Source organism: Thermobia domestica, chromosome 1, assembly GCF_964235325.1.
Source record: "Thermobia domestica chromosome 1, izTheDome1.hap1.1, whole genome shotgun sequence".
Classification (NCBI taxonomy): domain Eukaryota; kingdom Metazoa; phylum Arthropoda; class Insecta; order Zygentoma; family Lepismatidae; genus Thermobia; species Thermobia domestica.
This window is the reverse complement of record NC_137454.1, coordinates 1,955,608-1,979,058: the sequence shown is the minus strand read 5'-3', so window position 1 is coordinate 1,979,058 and position 23,451 is coordinate 1,955,608. Positions and strand designations below refer to the sequence as shown.

The 23,451-nt window shown below is 37.2% G+C and overlaps 1 protein-coding gene across 1 annotated transcript; it reads left to right on the top strand.

Moving 5' to 3' along the window:
• shrb (charged multivesicular body protein shrub) lies at nucleotides 1-18,557 on the top strand. Its single transcript, XM_081754429.1, has 4 exons — nucleotides 1-369; nucleotides 3,455-3,747; nucleotides 11,378-11,504; nucleotides 18,073-18,557. The coding sequence occupies exons 1-4, from the start codon at nucleotides 189-191 to the stop codon at nucleotides 18,129-18,131; spliced, it is 660 nt and encodes a 219-aa protein (XP_081610555.1). The 5' UTR covers nucleotides 1-188; the 3' UTR covers nucleotides 18,132-18,557.
• The last annotated feature ends 4,894 nt before the right edge of the window (nucleotides 18,558-23,451 follow it).

The following is a 23,451-nucleotide window of genomic DNA, read 5'->3' as shown; positions in this document are numbered from 1 at the left end:
CCTGAAGGGGGGAGGAGAGTGGAACTTCCGGTAATGTCGGACTGAAGAGTGATAGTTGTTTGCCTGGGTGTCGACTTTGTTATGTAGTGAAAAATATTTGATTGACATATTATAAATCCAGTTTTCAGAAGAAAGTGCATTGTTAAACATTTATTTTGTGAGGTTTAGTTTCTGTTTTATTAGCAACAATGAGCTTGCTACAGAAAATGTTCGGTGGTAAAAAAGGCGATAAGCCTATTACTACAGGAGAAGCTATACAAAAATTACGGGAAACTGAAGAAATGTTGATGAAGAAGCAGGACTTTCTAGAAAAGAAAATAGAACAAGAGTTAGATATAGCAAAAAGAAACGGCACAAAGAATAAGCGAGGTAATACATTTTCAAATTAAAATATGTTCTTTCGTAAAAGTTTCTTGCACTGTTCTCTCTTTACGACACAAAGTGTCATATGTCATGGTCATGTCATGTCATATGTAAGTTACTTTTTTATTTATTTATTTATTTATTTTAATTTTGGGTTAGAGTTTGCAGATATAGTATACATGGAACTGCATCAGTTCCCGAAGGAGCAGGACGCTCACACTTTTAGGGATTATTCATTGAGTATGTGCGAACTTACAAAGGGGGTAACAAAGCGATTTTTATTTACTTATTGACTGATACGAAAATAAAAAAGAACGTACCTGTACTTTATATCTGCATGTGTAGTGCCCTTGTACTTTATCTACGACTGTGTGGGGGGGGCGAGGGAATTTAACGCATATCGCATGTCTTGTACACATGGATACTTCTTACTATTGCACTACGTACAAAATTAATGGTATTTCATGTAGAAGTGGTAATAGAACACAGAAGAAACGCAGATCTTATGTATACTATTGCCAACTGGGCCTTTGTGCCGTAGAGTAGATCTAGGAATGGCATTTAGAATCTCCTTCAACTCGTAGCTCCAGTACCGAGTAGGCCTACCTTGTTTTTATCTAAATTGTGATAAATGTAGAAAACAACGAGCCCTGTGGAACTTCTGAGCCTCTTCGCTCGCTCAGCTATTTTGTGAAGTAAGTAACACTGGAGGTCTTATGTGCTTAATTGGGGGAGAAACTAAAAGATACTCTAGATCTAGTATTTTCAGCCTAAGAAGCGTCCTTTATGAGGCATTCATTGTCATTAACTTATATTAGAAAGTGATTCTTAAGAATTCCTCGGTGGAAAACATTAAGAGGCCATTACCATTTGTATGTAAATACTGTGTCTGGAAATATTCCATGAAAGTACGAATGCTATCTTAAAGGATCTGGGTATTAGAGCTTCAGGGAAGCCCGAGCGTTAGCGAGGGAATGCTTCCGTAGGGAGCAGGCTCGTCAACGATGTGGGTATGTACGTAAATGAGAATGTCGTTGAAAGCACTAGGCTTACCTTTTCTGATTTTGCACCAATATTGCCTTAATTTAAATTATAATACCTTCTGTATCGACAACTTCGTGTCCTTGAAAAAAAGTACCGACATTTTATGTCACTGAGATTTCTTACTATCAACACGATGTTCACATTTCCATTTCCTTATTTTAAATGCCTTCTTACATTTACCACACTTCCTGCTTAATCTCAATAATCCATGCTGCTCGAATAAGCGTTATACAGGTAACCCTTTTCCTTCATTAACAAGGGTTGTTATAAAATTTACAATCGAAATGTCACATCTGTTACATACAACTACCATCTTCGATTGCTGTGAATCATTTCCTCATTACACCGTAATGTCTGACGTCAGCCCTCAAAATAGTACCAACAACACACTGCTTTTAACACTTGAAAATAACACATTACACTGATTTTGTTAGTGAATCTTATAAAAAAAAAAAAATACCAATTCACCTTTTCTTTCGTAAGAAACGCCCCTTTTGCTATGTGTAAATATCTGACTATTTAGCCACACACCACGGTCATTCCATGCTATTTCAACACATCATTTAAACCGACCCACTTGGATATCTCTCAAATTTTGTGCATTGAATGTTTCTGATGAGGGATTTAAAAGAACCCTGTTATAGATAGATCTCAATAATGGGGAAAGTTGGGGGTCCTTATAGTTATGAAATTTCAATACATCTCTGCAGATAGAAACTATAATTCTGTTATTGCAGATACAGTAATGAAACTAGTATTATTACAAAGCTAATGAACAGCTTCCTCTTCATGTGGGACATGACTGGTTTTTAAGGAATTTGATGTTCAAAATCGTTGGCTTTGATCTTGAATATGTGGAAACGCCTCCCATATACAGTTGGTAATTGGAAACCTATGTTTTATTGCTCCAATATAGTGATATTGACTTCCTAGATATCAATAGAGCTTGAAAAATCTTGCTTGCAATGGCTAACCAGCCAAGAAGCCTGCTAGCGAGACTATTTTATGGTCACAGTGTTTATATCGGACTCGACTCGCCAATTATGGAAAAGGTACTCGCCACTGGTGAGCAGGCGAGTGGATTTTTCAAGCCCTGAATATCAAGATGCACACAAAAGGCATCTTATCCCAGAAAATATTTGTTAGTATCACTGCTCCATCAAAGTACATTAAATAGCACTTTCTCTTCTTAAACACCAATTAGCTATCTATATTATAATTGAAAGTGACTATGTTTGTAACTCCTAATCTCTTGAACCACTCGACCGATCTCAATGAAATTTTCACCATAGATGAGGTTCGGGCCTGGAATGTTTTTTACCATTTCACTTTGACTTTGCAACTTAAGGAAGAAAGAAGGGGGATATATTTACAAATGATCGAAAATGACCGATATTAGTGTAGAATCCATAGTTTTCAAGATCGCTTAGACGATCAAGGACATTTCCGATGCTGTTTAAATCCAAATTCAGGCCTGCAACTTGGGGGTGGGGGAGATACAGAGCATTGATCGAAAATGGTCAGTATCAGTGTCGAATCCATAGTTTTCGGGGTCACTGAGATGAACAATGACACTTCCGATGCTGTTTAAATCCAATTCAGCCACGCAATAGGGAAGGAAGAGGGAGGAGAAATATAAAAATGATTGAAAAGATCGATATCAGAGATCGCTTCAGTAATAAGAAAAGAATCACAGACTAACGGGATATACTACTATTTTTTTCTTAATTTAACCCAGCGAAGCGAGTAATTGATGCTAGTTATTACATAAAAAATTAATTTTTCTGAAAATAAATACGTAGTATTGCGCAGGGTTCAAGAAGAGGAGCGCCAGATAGCTGGGTTGGGGACGACCTATAGACGAATGGAAATTGCAAATTAATTGGTTAAATAACGAAGTGATACGAAACTCATCTGATTATATGAAAATACCGAGTTTTTCATGAAATTCACATAGCATGACTTGGGATAAACCCGTTAAAATTGTGCCAATCCATCGCGAGGTAATTTCATATCAGTAAATTTATTGTTATTATTGTAATTTCAGTGGCAATTCAAGCCTTGAAGAGGAAAAAGCGCTATGAGAAACAGCTTCAGCAGATCGATGGCACCCTGTCCACCATTGAGATGCAGCGAGAGGCCTTAGAAGGAGCGAATACGAACACCGCGGTGTTGCAGACAATGAACGAAGCCGCGAAAGCATTGAAGGCTGCACACCAACACATGGACGTCGATAAGGTTCACGACATGATGGACGACATTGCTGAACAGCAGGACGTTGCCAGGGAAATATCAGATGCCATTTCCAATCCAGTTGCCTTTGGTCAGGATATAGATGAGGTACTTAGGCATTCATTCTTAATTAAAGCTTTTGTTGCAGATTGAGAATACCTGAACTAGGGTTGTTTTGTTTAAAACAAATTTTGTATATATTTTAAACATTTTGTTTTAATTCCATATTTTTTTTAAAGACTTGTTTTAAACATATGTTTATTTTATTTTTGTAAAAAAAAAAAAAAAAAAGTCAAAAAGTGCTCCCCATTCAGACGACTATTTTCTTCTCACCTGAATGTTGTTTTGATTTCTTGTGGCTACAGCAGGTCAATGTGGTGATCAACAATTTGCTTTCTCTCATTTTTCCCTTGTTTTTAACGTGTATTTTATTGTTTAAATGCTTCTCAGTTAACTTGCGAGAAAGTGTCGTAGTCAAAGGTTGGACTACTTGTAGAACATACTAAAATAATAAAAAAAAATAAGTGTCATGGAAACAAATTTTTGTGTTGTATTCAGAAAACAAACAAAGGGTTATTTGCTAAATTGCGGTTCTGAAATTAAAATATCACACGCAGTCTCCGTATAACTGGGAATAGTTTCACATGAGTTTTATGGGAAGAAAGGAGGACATCATTTAGAGCAAATTTATTAAAGTAACTCAAATTCCATCAGATAAGAAAACGACCATACGAGCTCGTTGCAAAACGTGTAAGAAAGAAATGATTGGCTTAGTTCAAAGAATGAAGGATCGTTATGAAAAATGCAACACTGTGATAAAACTGGAAACTCAAACAAATGATAAAAGTGTTGTTCCGGAAATTGCTTCTGATGATTCTAGCGTCAGTGATGTGGCCTAGGTGCAACTGGGATCTTCAGATAAGAATTAATTTTGTATCACCAATTTCTTTTTCAGTAGGCCTATATTATGAAAATTATATGTCGTCCCTCTTCCCCACCTCCGTTCCAAATTTTCTTAAAAACTTTACACCCTGGCATAGCTTGTATGAAGGGACCAGGCGAGAAAGAGCAAGGTATGGCAGTTGTCCGCGTAACTAACCATTAAAGCGTGATACTTATTGTAACATCAGTGCCGAACGTCAGTGTCTGGGACAATTTGATCTCAATTTATTCGTCTGCCTGTATGTATGCACCACGCTACAGGGCGCAATTTTCGGTCTTTTAACATTAAATTTTGAGGGTAGAGGCATGAGACGTCGGAATTTGTTGTATATATTTTGACTGCGATCCGACGTAAAATTTCAAATTTAGTGGTTCGGATCCCACTTTAAGCAAAAAAAACCCTGTCTCTTATAGCCTTGCTACTGATACAAGACTGTAATCAATCAAACTAAACAAACTAATTTTATGTGTTTCGAACAAACTTGAGTTGCAGGATAAATTTAGCTCCAATTCAGTTTTTATAAAATATTTTTAGATATGGGGCGTTCAGAGCACAAGGGATCCAAGTCCATTTTCAGAAAGGTTCACCTTTGCTCAGCAAAAGTATTATCTTTGTAGGCAAGGGTACGAAATGAATGAAACAAAAACCATGTTTAAGGATGTGGACTAGAGTTTCATAGGACAGCCGCTAGACAAGGACCTTGGTGGAATGGTGGAGGAGGGCTAATTTCCCCCTCCTTGCTTTCTAGGTGTAAGGACTTCAAATTTTTTATGTTGGACCTTTCTCAGCAAAAGCTTTCTAAATCTACATTACTGTCCCCAAAATCTGAAATTCAGGGTAATGGGCGGATGACCTCTAAACGAACGCCCCTTTCTATCGAAAAAGAAAGAAGAAAGAAAAGACTACATGACAAGATACAATCTAGAATTTTATATGATTGTCGATAGAAAGGGGCGTTCGTTTAGAGGTCATCCGCCCATTACCCTGAATTTCAGATTTTGAGGACAGTATTGTAGATTTAGAAAGCTTTTGCTGAGAAAAGCCCAACATAAAGAAATTGAAGTCCTTACACCGAATAAATACGGATTTTGATCAGTTACAATCCATTTCCATTGGCCGTAAGGAGCTAAAAGCCTATATTGCTCTCTTGTATATTTTTTGGCCCAAGGATTCCAAAGGCGGTTCTACTTTTGAGTTTCAGGCCTGTTTAAAATTGTGGAAATTGGGCCTAAGCAACTTTCCAGTTTTAATCGTCTGTATGTTCTCCGTATTTATTCGGTGTAAGAACCTCAAGCTTGTTCTGTTGGACTTTGCTTATCAAAAGATTTCTAAAACTGACTTACTGCCCCAAAATTCTGAAATTCAGGGTGGGAATGGGGGCGGTTACCCTCCTGTCCCACTGACGCGGCTGTAATATGAAACTATCCCATGCCTTTTCGCATGGTTTTAGTTACACTTGTGTTAGACTCTTGACTGCGAAAATAATATGTTTTGAAATAGAAATAATTTGCTGAGCAAAATTGAACTTTATTGAAAATGAATTTAGATCCATTGTGCTCTGAACGTCCCAAATATTACCTTTCTTCGATAAATTATTGACTCAAGAAACAACCAATTATATAGGCTTGCAGATAATATTCTAAAGTTAGCACAACTTGTAGTGTGCTTCAAACATTACTTTTCGAAAATTTATTATTTTAAAGTAATTTTATTAGCATCAGTGTTCTGAAATAGTAATCAAATTTTGCAACTAAAATCTCACCCGCCTCCACGAAACGTGAGCTTAGCCCCTAAAGACATAACTAAAAAGCTCCAAAAATGACTTGCTTTAGGACTAAACTGCACAACCGTATTTCTGGTAAAATTCTAGCCTTAAAACATGTAACATGACTCCCTTTGCATTTGAAATTTCGTATACCAACCAAAGACGTCCGACATGGGGTTTGATAGCACCATCTGATGTGACAGATACTTCCAAGCTTCATCATTCTCCCTCAAGCCGTTCTCAGCAAACAAGGATGATAAAGACTTTGTTCTGCCCATGTATATTGATAGATTGTGTGAAATCTCCATAGTAGGTGGATTTTTAAAAGTCTTATTACAACCAAGAAAGTGATTATGAGACTCACTGGCAAGAGGGTGTAATAAAAGGGGGTTGTGATATGAAAGAAGTTGAGAATTACTAATCTATACTTAAAATATTCTGTACCCAACACAGTGTAGTCTTAAGGGGATCGGTTGCAAGAGCAAAAAAGTCTTATGGCTAAGCGGTTAGCGTACGCGCCTTTGGCGTGGGAGACCCGGGTTCAATTCCCGGCGGGAGCTCATGTGGTTCGGATTCCACGTTAATCAGTAGGTCCACGTCTCATATAGCCTCGCTGCTGATCGGAACGTTATTACACGATTTTGAAATATGTTTAAAATCATGTTTTAAACTGTTCAAAATGTTTAAAATATGTTTTTAAAACTTTTTGAACACTTTTTTGTTGTTTTAAACACATGTTTTGTTCTTTTTTTTTTTTTTTTAAGAAAAAAAAACTTTTTTCCAACCCTGACCTGAACATAAAGTAAAATGTTTCTTGTAAAGTGTACTACTACGCAAAGGAAGGTCGTGAAAGGCCGGCGTCAAAGTGAAGTAATGCCGTAGATATAACAGTAATGCAAACACAGCTTCTACATAATCCTCCAGGAGGAAACCACTGCAAATACTAAAAGCACCTAAACATCTTAAATGCATGTCTCCGACCTATTTTAAGTGCATCTGATTTAAAACAATACCTTCCGATTGGTACTTTCCGAGCCACTCGCCTTTTGGAATTTTTTCGGAGCCTTATCCTGCAGATCACATCTCGGAGACACAAAATTACTAAGATCTGCTCACTTAGGCTTGAATATTTCTATTCAGTATAGAAGCAAATTTCGTTGTGCAAATATACCTATTAAAATGAAAATCCGATCGTAGAATGAGTCTGTTTCCGAAACATGCGTCTAGTCCTAATTCGAATGCTGTGGGATTCTATCTGCACGAGAACATTTTTTCTAATAGGTTTCTGTACGATGTAAAATGAGAATTGTTCTCTGTTCTGAATGACTGATTGGGTAATGTTATTTTACTGAAGTAAATACAGAAATAAAATTCTATTATAGCAGGTCAATTTGTGGTGAACGTAGAACGTTTTTGTTAAGGTTAGCATCCAGAAACTCTGCTCAAGCTTACAAGATTATCTAATTTGTGGTTGAATTTCTTTGAATATTTTTTAAATGAGTGCCAATGTCAACTGATACAAATAATCACTTTGTGATTGTTTTTACTTATATGAAAACTGATAGGAACACGGATAAATTAAGAGAAGAGCTTTTGACGTTCATACCAAATGTGGTTCTTTCCGGATGAGTTGACGTATCAAAACAAGTTTCCTGCCCACCACGTGAATTTTGGTGTTCCTTCTTCTACCATAAACGTCACACGCGGAGGTGTACACCCTCCATTCCGAAAGAAACCGAACTTTTGAAAACAAATAGTACCACTAGTGCCATCTGTTGTAATATTTTACCGGTAGATGGCGTAGTCCCTCATTGACAACTGGTATAAATGTCATGACATTTTGATGCACGGCAACAAAGTTATTGCGTTTCAACTGTCAGTGTCACTCGGTCGGAAAATGAGTTTCAAACAACGAACTGCAATTGAGTTTTGTGTTAAACTGGGTAAAACTTTTAGTGAAACGCACCAAATGCTACAAAATGCATATGGTGATGGGTGTCTATCCCGTACGCAAGTTTACGAGTGGTTCAGGCGATTCAAATCGGATAGAGAGACGCTGGATGATGATGAAAGATCAGGCCGTCCCAGAACCGGATTATCGGAAGAAAACATCGAAAAAGTGCGTGAATTCATCAAACATAACAAAAAATCGTCGGTGAAAGTTATTGAAATGGAATTAGGCATTCCTCAAACAACCGCATACCGCATTTTGACCGAAGTTTTGGGCCTTAAGAAGGTTAATTCGCGGTTTGTACCACACAAACTCACCGAAGACCAAAAAGTTGATCGAATTGCGCATTGCAAAGACATCGTTAAAAGTGCTCGGCAGGATCGAAACTTGTTGAAATCGATTGTAACTGGTGACGAGACGTGGTGTTTTGAATATGAGCCCGAAACAAAGCGGCAAAGTGCTGAATGGAGAGCGCCGGATGAAGGAACACCCCAAAAAAGTCGCTTGGTGAAGTCAAAAGTTAAGGTGATGCTGATTTGTTTTTACGATTCAAAAGGAATTATCCACAAAGAATTTGTTCAGCCCGGCCAGACAGTCACTGGAGAGTTTTACTTGGGCGTCATGAAGCGTTTGCTGGCAAGAATTCGTCGTATTCGGCCCGAATATCGCGAAATCGGCAGTTGGACTCTTGGACGATAATGCACCATCACATCGTTCGCGACTTGTAACTAAATTTTTGGTCAAAAATCACATTATTCGGTTGCATCATCCGCCCTATTCACCAGATCTCGCTCCGTGCGATTTCTATCTGTTCCCGAAACTGCATTTGGCGATGAAAGGAAAGTGGCACGCATCGATTGATGCCATTGAGAAGGCGACGACCGCCGTCCTAAAGACCATTCCAACAAAGGACATGGAGAAGTCGTTTGACAACTTGTTGGAGCGTACAAATATGTGTATCGATGCAGAAGGGGAATACATTGATTAATAAAAATGATTTGTTCCAAAATGTACGTTGCTTTTTTGTTTCTTTAAAACGTTCGGTTTCTTTTGGAATGGAGGGTGTATGATGTGTATAAATATATTCAAAGAATTAATTGTAACATTCATAAGAGCTCTACATGGTCTAAAACCGTTTATTACATTTATCTTTAATAGTAAGATAAGTAACACATCTTTTAGTATAATAAATTTTAAATTTTCTTAGTAGTCTGCTAACTGTAACTTGGTTAGGGATTAAATGGGTACTGACAGTATTTACATTGGCGTCAGCAGCACATAAACTTTGGGGGGAGGACTGGAGTGTATGGAATACCCTAGGAAAGCAAATGGTCCCAGGGTCCTTCTCCGGAAAATTTTTAGTCTTCGTACATTGCATTTTAAAGCATTTTTGACTTAAAATGCAAGCAAAAATTTAAAAATTTTTGTTTTATTTTTACCTTTAATTTATATGTATATAGGAAGTGTGGGTACTAAAAACGCACACAGTTTATAGTTTGTTTATTGAAACAGTAGAATTCAACCTTATTTACAATTGTAGTTACACTTAAATGATACTAATTGTATGCTAACAACAAAATAATAATAAAAGATAGTGTAAAGTGAATATTCAGTATTGAAGACATGTTTTTGGTCTACAAGCCTACAACTAATGTAAATGAGGCTCAACAATGTATACGTTAAAAAAAAAAAAAAGTTGAAAATTATGTTTTTATAGCTAAACTAAACTTGCTTTGCTGCTCGCTATCTAAGCAAAAACAGTTTGTTACTTTACAGTTTACTGCACCTTCATTTTCATAGGGCCGAAAACTGACTGCCTTTCTTTTTTCCACAACTAGACACAAACTTCTGTGCTACTTTTTTTGCATATCAACTTTGTCTATCATTGTTTTGTGAACGTAGCAAACTTGCAGATTGAGCCTTGGGTTATTGTTGACCTAAGATACTAGAAATATTAAGGGGGGGGGGGGGACGAAAACCGTTTTACAGATATTGAGGTACACGTCCCCGGTGGGATTGACACCCATGGGTATTTACACAAGAATTTCATATTAATTTGCAAAGAAGAGAAAAAAGACAAGTTTTAAAAACAGATTAAAATTAAATCTTTAGTACATAAATAGTAATCAACCCTCCTTTTAAGGACAAAAATTAAAAATGGTAATTGTTAGTACCTGAGTTTGATAATGGCTTAAAGGAGCAGCAATTTCTTCTGAACATGAGGTGCAAGTGAATTGGGGCAAAAACTTCAGATTTTACAAGTTACAGTATCTTAAAAAGAAGTTCAGTCCATCCCTTTCAATATTAATGTCTTGTTTCTTCCCTTCTACAATGGCAAAGAGAAGGAGACTTTATTTTGATTTACTGTCAGCTTATCTGGAATGAATAGTTGTAAAGCTGTTTCTAAGTCTAATTTTATTATCACCTGTTGATATGCATAAAATTAGAATTATTGAAATATAATTGCTCTGAATAGCGCAAATCATTAAAAGATTTACTGATTGTTAACATTTCCTTCATTGTTCAGGTCAGTTATTGTTTTAACATTCCCTTTGAGTAATTGATGTTAATAACTGCTAACTTTTTATGCGTATATTCCTACCAGAAAGCTATTCGCATTATAAAAATCTCGTATTTTAAATCAAATTGTCGTGTATGAAATAATGGAGATCCTATTAGTTTGTTCCACACCAGAAATATTAATATAAAAATGAGTTAACATAAAAAGGTAATGTTCCTTACAAGTACAGAGAAGACAAATCAGTATCCTTCTCATTAAGCATGTAGTTGCAATTAAAAAGACTGGAGATATTGATGTGCACTAGTAAAGAGACAAAAGCAAAGGAATGCGCTCAAAAAATAAAATTGGTCATTAGTGTGGGGAACTCTTTTGAACATACAAATAAACACATTTATGATCTTCGGTAGTCCAATGTTCGCACGCAAGATACCACTACACGTATGTATATATAAATTTCCGAATATTACAGAAGTTCAAACATAGTAAAATAATGCAACTGTAGTGTTAAAAGTGTAAATTCATTATTAATGTTAATTATATTTTTTTGTTGTGTTGTAGGATGAATTAGAGAAAGAACTTGAAGCGCTAGAACACGAAGAGGTGGAGAGAGAATTACTTGGCGTCAGCGTCCCATCGGAGCTGCCTGCCGTACCTACTGCGGAGCCAAGTAGAGTCAGGCCAGCACGTGAGTATCAGCAAAGAGGTTAATATTCTAATAAATTAAGAATGCATTTGCTAAAGTACAATATAAGCTAATAGAAAATAAAAATATGATTGCCAGTAGCATCCATGTATATACCAAATATACATCATTTATATAATAGGTAATAAATACAGGGATGCCTTGCATAACGCGATTTTTATTATTTCACGTATTTATGAATTGGTCACAATTCAATTTTTTAAATAACCAAATTAAAGTTATAAATAGCACGTACTCATATATGAATGGAAATATTGTTTGGATTGTGATATGACGATATTAACTACAGTTCTAGAGTGGGGGCACAGCAGCGCACAACTGTTGGAAATTGGGCAGAAAGTGCCTGAGAAATCGGTGCTCAACTTAGTTCCATTGTGCTGGGTGTTGTTGTTGATAATAGGGAGTCGTTGCAGGTCAAGATGGATTAGCTATCGTGTTGATGAGTTCGTATATCTAGAAAGGGGTAATCTATGATGAGTTGAGAAGTTGGGAGTAGATTACAGAATGAGCTATAATCATATACCATAATAAATGGTTATTAGTAGTAGAGAAGAGAAGTTGTGCTGTTTATTATTTGTATGTAATTTACAAATAAGTTAATGTCGTTACCAGTCCGTACAGTTAGTAGATGCTTTGGATGCACATCAAGTTGCTTAGTACAGATATACTTTAGAAATACTAAATAACTAGATGTCAAAGTATAATACAGAGTTTGATTTTTGCACATCTAAAGAAGTAAACGTTGTAAGATTGAAATCGACTTTGTTGACCAAACTGGGCAGCGAAGTCGGGAATATCAAGAAATGAGCATAAGATGGCCAAATATCTGACTGATCGGAATAAGCCAGAACAGTGATTTTCAAGTGTAAAGATTTCAGTGTATTTGTAAAACGGGTAAAGGGATGGAAAACAAAAAAGCATTAATAAACACCGGATGAAAGTAGACATGTATTAGATGGTAGGCGTGTCATGAATGCAGTGGTGACATAATGAAGTTCCACATTAGTATAAGTTCATCGGTTCCAAAATTTCTTAACAACCCTGTATTTTTGAACAAAATTCAGGTCAAGAAAACCTAATTTATGTTAGTGCGTACTGCATAGATAGCTACTTATGAAGGATTGTCTTCTAGTTCGATTTTTGTCTCGAATAATCCAGTGGAGAACACGTCATCCATCTTCCAGCAGTTCTTTAAGGTTTGTGATCGTCTCATCTCCATTTCATTATGACTTACAAATCTAAATATATGATAACATTAACTTTACCATTACATTTCTCTTAAAATTCTAGCCCAGTTTGATATATTATATCACCCTCTTCCTGTTTAAATCAGTCGAGCGAGATACAAGTTGGCCAACTTCAAGATGACGACCATGACAAGCCTACCTCTAATAGATGTCTACTTCTTCTCGGTGTCTGTTAATGTGATTTTGTTTTCCATCCTTTCATGCGTTTTACAAATACACTCAAAATTTTCAAACTCATTGTTTTGACTTATTCTGATCAATCAGGTATTTGGCCACTTCGCCCGTCTTTATGGATGGAAGCACTATAAATTTTGCTTACGCTTGTTTCCTGATATTCCCCCTTCGTTTCTTGATATTTAGTTTATAAAAATAAGTGTTTTCTTTTTCACTTGTTTCTTCTTGTTTCTTCTAAATTTTTGCGAGGAACGGATTCACTGTAAACGAGATTTGGCATAGCATACACATTTCTGGGAACTTTTAAACACGTACGCAAGATATTTCTGTCTATATAAGTGGATGTTTTAAGTACGAAATAAATTGAAATTCCCAACAGTACGGTGTGTGCCAAATTGTTAATGCATGTGGTTCCATATTGTATAAGTAAAAGAAATAATATTACGTGTATTGGATGTCAAAATTTAGTGCACTTACCGCTCAGTATGTTTAACAATTTTATAATTCGAACCGTTACAAGATTCTTCCATGGAGTGAACTAGGAGAAAATTAAAAGGGATTAACTGGTTAAAAACAAGAATCAGTTGAAAAAATCTACATGAAGCTCCTATTAGAAGTTCTTATATGTATCTGTACACGTATATATACTTAACAGTTTAATGAAAATAGAAATATCTGGGGGGGGGAGTATAATACCAAATTAATATGGCGTTGGTTCACCTTTTACCCTCAGAACAACCCTAATGCGACGTATAATGAAGTGAGAAGTCGTGAATTATCACCGTCTCCTTTAGCCTAACCGGGATAATCGTGGGACGTAAAATATCGAATATTATACCATTGCGCGCGTAATTCAGTTTAGTTCGATGAGAGAGCTCCTTCGTGGCTAAGCGATTAGCATACCCACCTTTGGCGTGGGAGATCCGGTTCGATTCCAGGTGGGAGCTCATGTGGTTCGGAATCCATGTTAATCAGTAGGTCCCGCCTCATATACCCTCGCTGCTGAATGGGACGTAAACTCAACTCAACTCAGTTTACGTGGAGGTGGAGAGAGAGGGTGGAGGTGGAAATCTGTGCCGCATTGTTGTCTGCAGAATGGGCCACAAATGTTCAGTTCTGGGGATTGGACTGGCCAGGGGAGATGTTCAGCTCCATCTCGATATACCTCAAACCGCGCTGCAACAGTTCTGTCTAAATGGGCGTATTATCTTGAAATATGGCGTCATTATTCGCAAACAGCATCTGAATTCTAGGATCCTTTAAAATGGTGGCTCATTAATAGGCAAATAGAGTACACAACCCATTGTAAGTCAGGATATTGTAGGGCAAACCATCACAGGTCTGCCTCTGTCTTCACAGTTGGACGGAAATACTTCGGATTATAATGTTCTAAGTGTGTACTACATTTAAACATGGCCCTTGTTTCAAAATAAGGTGCGCGATAATTCATTCGACATATCACACGTTTCCAGCCATCAGCGCTTCATATTGTATTTTCACGACCTCATTGGCGTCGTGCTAAAGCATTATGTCCCTTATCAGCGGTTTCGCCTCTACAACCCGACCCCCAATATCTGTGTCATGTAATTCATGACGGATTGTGATTGTCGATACCAACTGTGGGAGGTGCTAGTTGAGTTCCTCCGCAGTCGCACGACGGCTTACAGTGACGCCTTTTAATGCTCTGCAGGACCTACCATTAAGGGTTTCTTTTTCGACCACTGTTCCTCTTCGCCAGTCTCGTTTTACTGTGAGTTTTGTAGCCCATCATCACCTTGAACTCTCCCAACAAACTTGCTACTTTCGTCACTCCTCCACTACATAACTGGGCGCTCGTTGGAACTCAGATAGGTCGCCCTACTTACATTATCACTGTCTGTTCAGTTCATTGCACCAGCCAACATGCTGTTCCTCACTTGGTATAATGTTTGCAGTGTGCTGTGTTTGCCGCCTGACCGTTGCCATCCCAGACATTGATACGTTTCCGACTCCAGGTGGTTCGATTAAACTATGTAGTTGTAATAATCATGTATACTTAAAGGAAAGAAAGTACGCTTTAAGCGATTTCGCTGAACATTTCATTAGATACCAAAGAAAAGAAAAAAATGTTATGCCTTGAGGGAACGTGGTGGGGATTACATCATACTTTGGGCCTCCTTTTACCTTTAACATACTAGTCGTTAATTTTTTTTTCTTCTTGCATTGGTTTTGTTTAATGAAATATAAATCATCACCATCATGACCAACCACAGTATTGCCCTGCTGCTGAATGATACTGAATATTATGAGTACTTGTAATATACATATTACTAAAATAATGGACTAACCCATTGACTTTGATTCTTCGAAATTAGTGTTATAATTGACATAACGTGGGCCCTTATTATATCTAAGTGACTAATGCTGAGTCGTGTTCTCGTGGAATAATATTCATTAAGACCCATAATCAGCTCTTCACGTGTTCTCTTTCATGCTATGTATGGCCTTACTAATGAAGGTAGCTACAATTCTAATTTTCATTAAATTGTAATACAGTAATGAAGGTGAGTAGTCTGCAGTTTTGGCGTTTTACATCTCTCTTTGAGTACTGAAGGCATGTGAGACGTAGATCTAGAGCTTGACATGTGCTCCGAACCACATGAGTTCCTATCAAAAATCAAACATGGGACTCTTGTGTGGAACATGCGCAAGCTTACCATTTAGTCACGAGACAGTTTGAGTAGGTTTCGTTATTTCGTCGTAAGTTATAGAATACATAAGACACATATTTAACACTACCGACTCGCCTGTGTATTCCGTGGCAGTGTTCTGTTGCTTGCCGTCCTTAGAGGACTTACAAAGAATAGGATAGGTATTGCACAAGTTAAGCGTACATAAAAGGACAAAATGCTTTATGGCAAACTAAATTGCTTTCTAGCAATCCTGTATTGAAACCTTCTTCTAATTATTCCGACGTATTTGAGACCTTTGTTCAGCTTTCATTAGTGTTGTGAGAAAGCGTCAAATATGGCGGGGTAATTGAAGTTTTCATCATAGAATTGCTAGGAAAAATTGAAGTTCACCTGGTAAACATTGTTTTCCTATATAGGGTGTGATTGAAAAGTACCGGAACTTTTCCCGCCGCGCGGCTCCCTGACGTTCGAAAAATATGAGGGGTGGGAGAAAATGTGCGCGGGACCTTCCTCTTCCAAGCGGAACTTGGCCCAGTGCGCTGCGAGCAGCGGTTGAGAAAGCATCGCTGTCCGCGCAAACGTCGTTTTGGTCGTCGGTCACGTTTTTTGAGCGCCGAAAATGGAGTCAAAGATTGACCAACGCTACGCCATCAAGTTTTGTGTCAAACTAAAGAAGACGTTCACCGAGACCCAGGACCTGCTCAAGGAAGCCTTTGAGGAGGATGTGATGTCCCGTACTCGGATCTTTGAGTGGCACAAGGCCTTCAGGGAAGGCCGGAAGGACGCCGATGACGAACCACGCTCTGGGAGGCCGTCGACGTCGAAAACCGATGAAAACGTTGGCCGAGTTCGCGAATACCTGAACCTGGACCATCAGACAACCCTCCGGGAGATCAGCGAAGAACTTAATTTGACATACTATGCAGTGCAAAAAATTGTGACTGAAAAATTGAACATGCGGAAGGTGTGCGCCAAACTGGTCCCCAAGGTGTTGACCGGGGAGCAAAAAGAACTGCGAGTGAAAATGAGTCGTGAAGTGCTGGATTGTGTGGAAGCCGACGAAGAGTTATTAGACAGTGTGATCAGTGGTGATGAAACATGGAGCTACGAGTACGACCCCTCGGTGAACATCTTTTGGCGTAGCGTTGGTCAATCTTTGACTCCATTTTCGGCGCTCAAAAAACGTGACCGACGACCAAAACGACGTTTGCGCGGACAGCGATGCTTTCTTAATCGCTGCTCGCAGCGCACTGGGGCAAGTTTCGCTTGAAAGAGGAAGGTCCCGCGCACATTTTCCCCCACCCCTCACATTTTTCGAACGCCAGGGAGCCGCGAGGCGGGAAAAGTTCCGGTACTTTTCAATCACACCCTGTACTTCACTAGCCAATCTGACGCATTCTAAGTGCTCTGAAGAAATTGGCAGATAAGAGGTCACCGAAAAATATTGATCTAGAACAAAATAAGGAGGCGAGTCCGTATTTTTTTTGGTCTATATACATCGTTAGCGAAATGCGAGCGACATCTTAATAATAACTAGCTGAACCTGCGCTCTTTACACACCGCATCATTCCATATGAGCATGAATCTCGTTGTCATTCCTCACGTCTGTACATGTCTGTTTACAGACAAGTGAAGGACGTCTTGATAAAAATCGGCAAGGGACATTTTTTTTCGATTATTTTTTCAATATCTCGCACCGTTTGCAAGATTTGAGCCTGCTTCCGGTTGGAGTTTCTAATTCATGTTTGATCAGTGTTTTCTTTCTTCTTGCATGCAGTATGTAATAATGTATGTAACAATTAATTATGTCAGTGATATATGATGTTCATTGGGTCAAACACTCCAAACAACAAAGATTCATCGTAGACTGCAGAAATGGTTATCCTTCGTTTTTATCATTATTTGGCAATGAAACAAACGCCTGAGAGATATACTAACCCCGTATCAAATATGTGGTGTTGGAATGTATAACTCGTAGAATATGATGCTTTGCCTCTTAAAATTTCAGTACATCTAGTGTATCTAAAAATGTAATAAAGAAATAACGGCCATTTTTTTAAATATTCAATTAGAACTTAACAATGTACACAAAATTTGCAATCGATCGGTGAAAACCGCATCTTTCTAGTGGTTGTTGTTTCCGAAATATAATTGTCAAAAGAATTTGCCACAGACATATAAACTTCTTGACCACAAACGTATAAACCTAGCATTTTAATATATAGATATAATAATAATAATAATAATAATAATAATAATAATAATAATAATGTGTTTATGAAGATCTCTAGTATGTCTGAAGCTAAGTATTTCTGGTTTTGTTATCTTAATGTATTTTGCTACTACATTTCAGAATTCTATTCCTGACATTTTACTAAACATTTTTTTAAACACTCTGAAGTAATTGAGACTATTTGAAGTGGTCATACTAAGTTATGTTTCTTTGTTTCTTTTCAGAACAAAAAGAGGAAGAAATCGACAACGACATGAAAGAACTAGAAGCATGGGCATCGTAAACAAATGTGCTGGTTATAATTTCTGCTGTATGTACTCCACGCTGAATGAAAATGGATTGTTTCCTGAAACACTTGACGGTCATAGGTACCTTAACTCGAAATCTGGGCTTTCTTGTGTACAGATTAAATTAGTGAATATTTTATTTAAAATATGAAAATAATAGAAGCCTGATGCTACTTATAACAAGAGAACCTCTTCACTAAATATATTTTCCTTTTTTGCCTATTGTCAATAGAAAGATCTATTTCAATGGTTGATGTAAATATTCGATTTTGATAGATGCTTAAAATACTGTGAAAGCTGGGAATTATCTGTGTATAAAGTGGATAAATGTTTAAAATATAACGTAACATTTGTTTTTTTATATATATAATGATCTTTTTAGTTTCTGCTGTGAAAATTACAGAATAAAAACCTAGCTAATCTCCACCCATTTTATTTCGGAAAGTATCCAGTGACAAATACAATCTATTACAATGCTCGTGCATTTAGGGTTGCCAACTATACAAAAAAAAAAATGGTAAGTATGAGAAAAAAATGTTGAAAGTAGATCTGTTTGGTTACGTAAAACTGTAGAATATCGTTCTACTTTGTTTCCCCAATATTCTCGTTTAAACTGCAATTTTCCTTCATTTATTGTTACCTGCAAGCTTCTGATTGGTTTACTACAAGCTCAGAAAATCTTTCCTTCGATCTAAAGCCCTTCCTTTTCATTATTCCTTTCATTTCTTCCCACTTCATCGTAGCAGTTCTTTCATCGCTTACTCCAATTAAATATCCGTCTCCTTTAGCCTACAGGGCATAACCATGGGATGTTCAATTAACCCTTTCGGGATCTACTAATTTTTGGCATTTTCGTAGCCTTTCAGTTAATGAATTATAACTCAGAGACTTTACTACCCGAGTGATATAGTTTTTTTTAAATAATGAAGAATGTAGCAATTTTTTGTCGTAAGTTTGATTGCAGTGCTGCTAACAAGAGGAAATGTAGGAGTGAACATTCACAAAAAAAAAAAAAAAAAAAAAAAAAAAATCCCTAACCGAAATTTAAATTCTTTTGGAGCTGGCACCACTGTCGACACATGGGTCCAAGTCACGTCAAAACTTCTTTCGTGTGTCGACAACTTACAGTGAAAACGTGAAATCGTTGGCGGCCATACAAAGAGAGAAAAAATGTTCTCTGATCGTACAAATGAAATGTTGACACCTTTTTTCGCCTCAGAAGCAAAAATAACAGTTATGCAAGTGCTGCAGCTTCCCTGATTACTCTATTGGAACTTTCTATAATGCATTGTCTAGGCCAAAGATGAGGCTTTCAGATACTGTTATGTTTGTTCCAATGTAGGCAACAAGAGGGACATAGAGGGAAAAGGGGGAAACTTTTCGATTTTTTCACCTAAAATCGGCAATTAAAATTTTCTGTGGCTGGAAACTGCTATAAAACAGACGCGAACTATCTTAAAATAAACTTTGGTCCCGTTTTTTTCAGTAAGGACTGATGTTCGACTGGCGTAAGTTGACTTGCGTTCGTACGTATAGGTACGGATTTATAAATATAAATTTTGAAAAATATAAATTTTGACCGAAAAATAGGAATATTTTAATGTCCCCAGTTGGCAACACTGATTGTGAGTTCAAATTGGCCTAAAATAATAGATATGCATGTGAGGTATATACCTGATAAGTCCTAAGTAGATTTCTCTACCTAAGTAAAATGAAGGAAGTTGTACTTAAAAAACTAGGAAATAATATTCGAAAGTTCCCGATTTTTTGACTCGGCTTAAATTTGAGAAGGAAATTCGACACTCAGAAAAAAAGTTACGTTTAGGATAAACTATGGTCGAACCATGTTTGGCATAGAAAAAAATCATTCCGATATCTTAATTAGCGTTCACATAGCAGAGGATTAAGTAAGTGACAATCCCCTATGTGTCACTTTTGCCATTAGGTCCCGAAAGGGTTATACATTTTATTTGATTTGAAAATCCTTTGAAGTTGTTCTCGTTCAAATCAGCCTCCGTTGAAGCCACCAAGTGTGTTTCGCTCATTGCTATAAATGCATGATCGAAAAAATAATCGTTGAATGACAGCCATAACTGATTGGGAGAGACATCAAATTCAACAGTTTTTAACCAGACTTGGTATTTAACAAGATTCTGCAAAGAAATATAGTAATTTTCATTTTTCCACTGACTTTGCTTTCATGAGATTGGAAATTACACATTCAGTGTTTCATTTCTTTGAAGTTCGTTTAAATGTATGTGGATTTGATACCATATGTTTAAACTTCTATTTGTTTTAAGGATAACTGCATGGAAACGTATAAATGGAGAAGAATCGAAGTCAAAACCATTTTTTTTTTTTTTTCAAGATACTTGATATTTCTCTCGTACATATGATATTTGTCGTTATTCTTATCAGGCTGCATTTTAAGATTTTACTCTACTTGGTATCAACAGAAATGCACACGCAGTCGTGGACATCTTCGAGCTGTTTGAGATATCTCGGTGTTTTATATCGTTGTCGGATGAAAAAACGGTCAAAACGTGTGGCGTAGGTGGAACGGCCCAAAGCATTAAGCTGGCAATCGTATTACATTCTCTGTTGCGGAATGAAATCTCATGCAGATCCTATTGGCTTCAGTGTTAGGTATTGTTGTCCATTATCATAGTTTCTCTCCTTCAAACTAATGAGCACAATCGTGGAGCGTAAATCTCAAGACTGAATAAATAATGAAACGTTGCAAAATCTGAATTTCGGTTCAAATTGGGACGGTTCGTAACCCTACACATGTGAAGAGAATCAGAGGAAGTGGTCAGGAAAAGCCTCTCTGGCCTTGACTGTGTGCCAGGGGAAAGAGTTTGTACCTAATAATTCCTATTGGGAATGGTATTGATCTCCCTGTAACAAAGTCCTGCTTTTTATGACCATGTTATTGATACCAGACTTGCTGTGGAAATTGCGTAGGAGTCCATAGTGCATGAAATGATTTCGTTTCTTGGGACTGAATGTCGTTCTTAATATGTAATGAGACGTGTGAATGGAAAGGCAATTCGTTTAACCACACGGGGTAATAAATAAATCCAATTACTGGCTTTTTCTTAAACATGGTGCGCTATCATGGCAGCTATGGTTGCATTGATGAATGTAAAATATAAGTCGGGCAAAGAAGTCACTGTTTTGGATTCTAGCATTAGTACTCGAAATCTGTCCGCGTCCCTTTCTCTTTTTTGACTTTTAGAAGAAGCAAATACAGTAGTACATCAATTGTGTACTCGACAGGCATTTTGTGACGTGATTAATCGAACGGCTGACATTTTGACTCAACAAAATTGTTCAGCAAATAATTTTCCATTTGCGAAAATGTTAGAAATGCGAGATGAGTGGTGATCGGAACGACACGGTCGGCACCAAATGTAAAAGTAGGAGGAGAAAAAAAGAAGAACGAAGACTGGTTTTCGATATTTGGGAAGTATTAATGAGGACATATAGTACAAAATGAAATAAAAGCAAGGATAAAAATGTCTAAAGCATCATTTAGGAAAAGAAAAGTATATTTTGTGAGTTCTTGAACATAATGTTATGAAACAGGCACGTAAGGTGTTTCATGTAGAATATTGTACCGGGATGTCTATCGGTCACGAAAAAGTCACGAAATCAGAAAACGGTCATGAAAGTCACGAAATATAGCTTTTGGGTCGCGATTTTTTTTAACTGTACAAATGTAAGTACAGATTGGAAAATTTTGTTCTATAAAACGTCAAAATTCACCACCAAAAATGTTTATGGCCAGCTTTAAACGCTACCAAATCGCAAGCAAAGTACGTTTCTATCGCATGGATGAAAATTCGGCCTAATTCGCACCCAAATTCGCTCTTGAAAATGTTAAGAAATTTTATGATTTGGTAATGAAAAGGTCACGAAATTTCATTTTGGAATTTCAGTAGACACCCTGTGTACTCTCTGGGGCAGAAATATGCACACAAGCAAAGTAGGGTTGCAAGCTGTAAAAAATAAAATTACTGGCACTCGCTCATTATTCCCAAAACAGATGAAGAAGACTTGTATTTTAAATAATGAAACATATTCTTGAGTCTGACTAAAATACCGGCCATTTGTCAACCCTAAAGCAAAGTGACGAGAAAAAAAAAAAAAAAATGGTTAAAGGTATTCGAAATGTGCGTGTACAGAGGAATAGACAAAATTAGCTGGATCGAACGGAAAACAAATTAGGAAGTGCTAAAAATAGTAGGAGAGGAAAGAACAAAACAAGAACATAATGCCCTAAAATTGAGAAAAAAGAATTAAATTCGTAACTGAACTTTAAAAGAATATAAAAACATACAAAATTGGGATCGAGCTCGCTATACCAGAAGAAATAAAGTAGTTTCTTCAGTTGAAATTTGTAAGATTGATTTTAAAGTAACAAAATAAAATATAAATTTAAAGAATTTAATGGTTAAGAGAAATACAGTAAATTATTCAGCTTAAAATCTCGGCCTGCTATGTAGGCTGGTGTTTCCATTTCTTATGCGTTACTGCAAAGCCACGGTGGCTCAGTGGTTGAGCGTTCATCTCTGGAGCATGGAGTCCCTGGTTCAATCCCAACTCGCGCCAAAGTGGCTTTGTGATAGACAAACACCGTGTGCGTGGATTTTCTCGGGATTCTCCCGTTTCCTCCCACTTTCTTTATTCCACCATTTCATTCATTCCTCATCATCCATCTCCTTTAGCCTAACCGGCATAACCTTGGAACCTAAAACTTGAAGATATCATTTTCCTATGAATTAATGCGAGGATAAAGAATTAATGCTTCCATGTGAATCATGTAATTATTGCTTAGAATTAAGTGAAAATCGCGGACAAATGAAAATTCCAGGTTCTTCCACTTACCTTACATATAATTGCAGTACACTACGATTCTGTTGATTGCATAGAAACAAAGACTAAGGTAAAGAGATACCGAAGATATTTCGCGATCGAGGTTGAGGTTTAAGTCGTGGTCGCTACCTTGATAATGGCACAAACACACGGATTCAAATGGGTAAGTGCATGCCGAAGATGTACGCTACATCGCGAACTAAAGATCGACCGCGATGGGGAATTAATGGTCGCGATGATAAACAGCCGAGTTTGTTTTTACATCGATGTTCAGTGGAAGCATCGCTGTGGTTCGTGTTCTCATTGGTTCTCTCTGAAGCGCTGCACGAAATAAAATCTCATTTGCTCATAATTTCGTCTGCAGGCATATTCGCTGATCCCAAGTGTTTAAATATCCTCTGATCTTATTGGCCGATACAAATAGCACATTAAGAGTCA

Excerpts from the sequence above, each read along its gene's own strand:
- shrb (XM_081754429.1), top strand. The coding sequence starts at position 189 with ATGAGCTTGCTACAGAAAATGTTCGGTGGTAAAAAAGGCGATAAGCCT. Across the intron at positions 3,748-11,377 it reads TTGGTCAGGATATAGATGAG|GATGAATTAGAGAAAGAACT; the intron begins GTACTTAGGCAT and ends GTTGTGTTGTAG. Across the intron at positions 11,505-18,072 it reads AAGTAGAGTCAGGCCAGCAC|AACAAAAAGAGGAAGAAATC; the intron begins GTGAGTATCAGC and ends GTTTCTTTTCAG.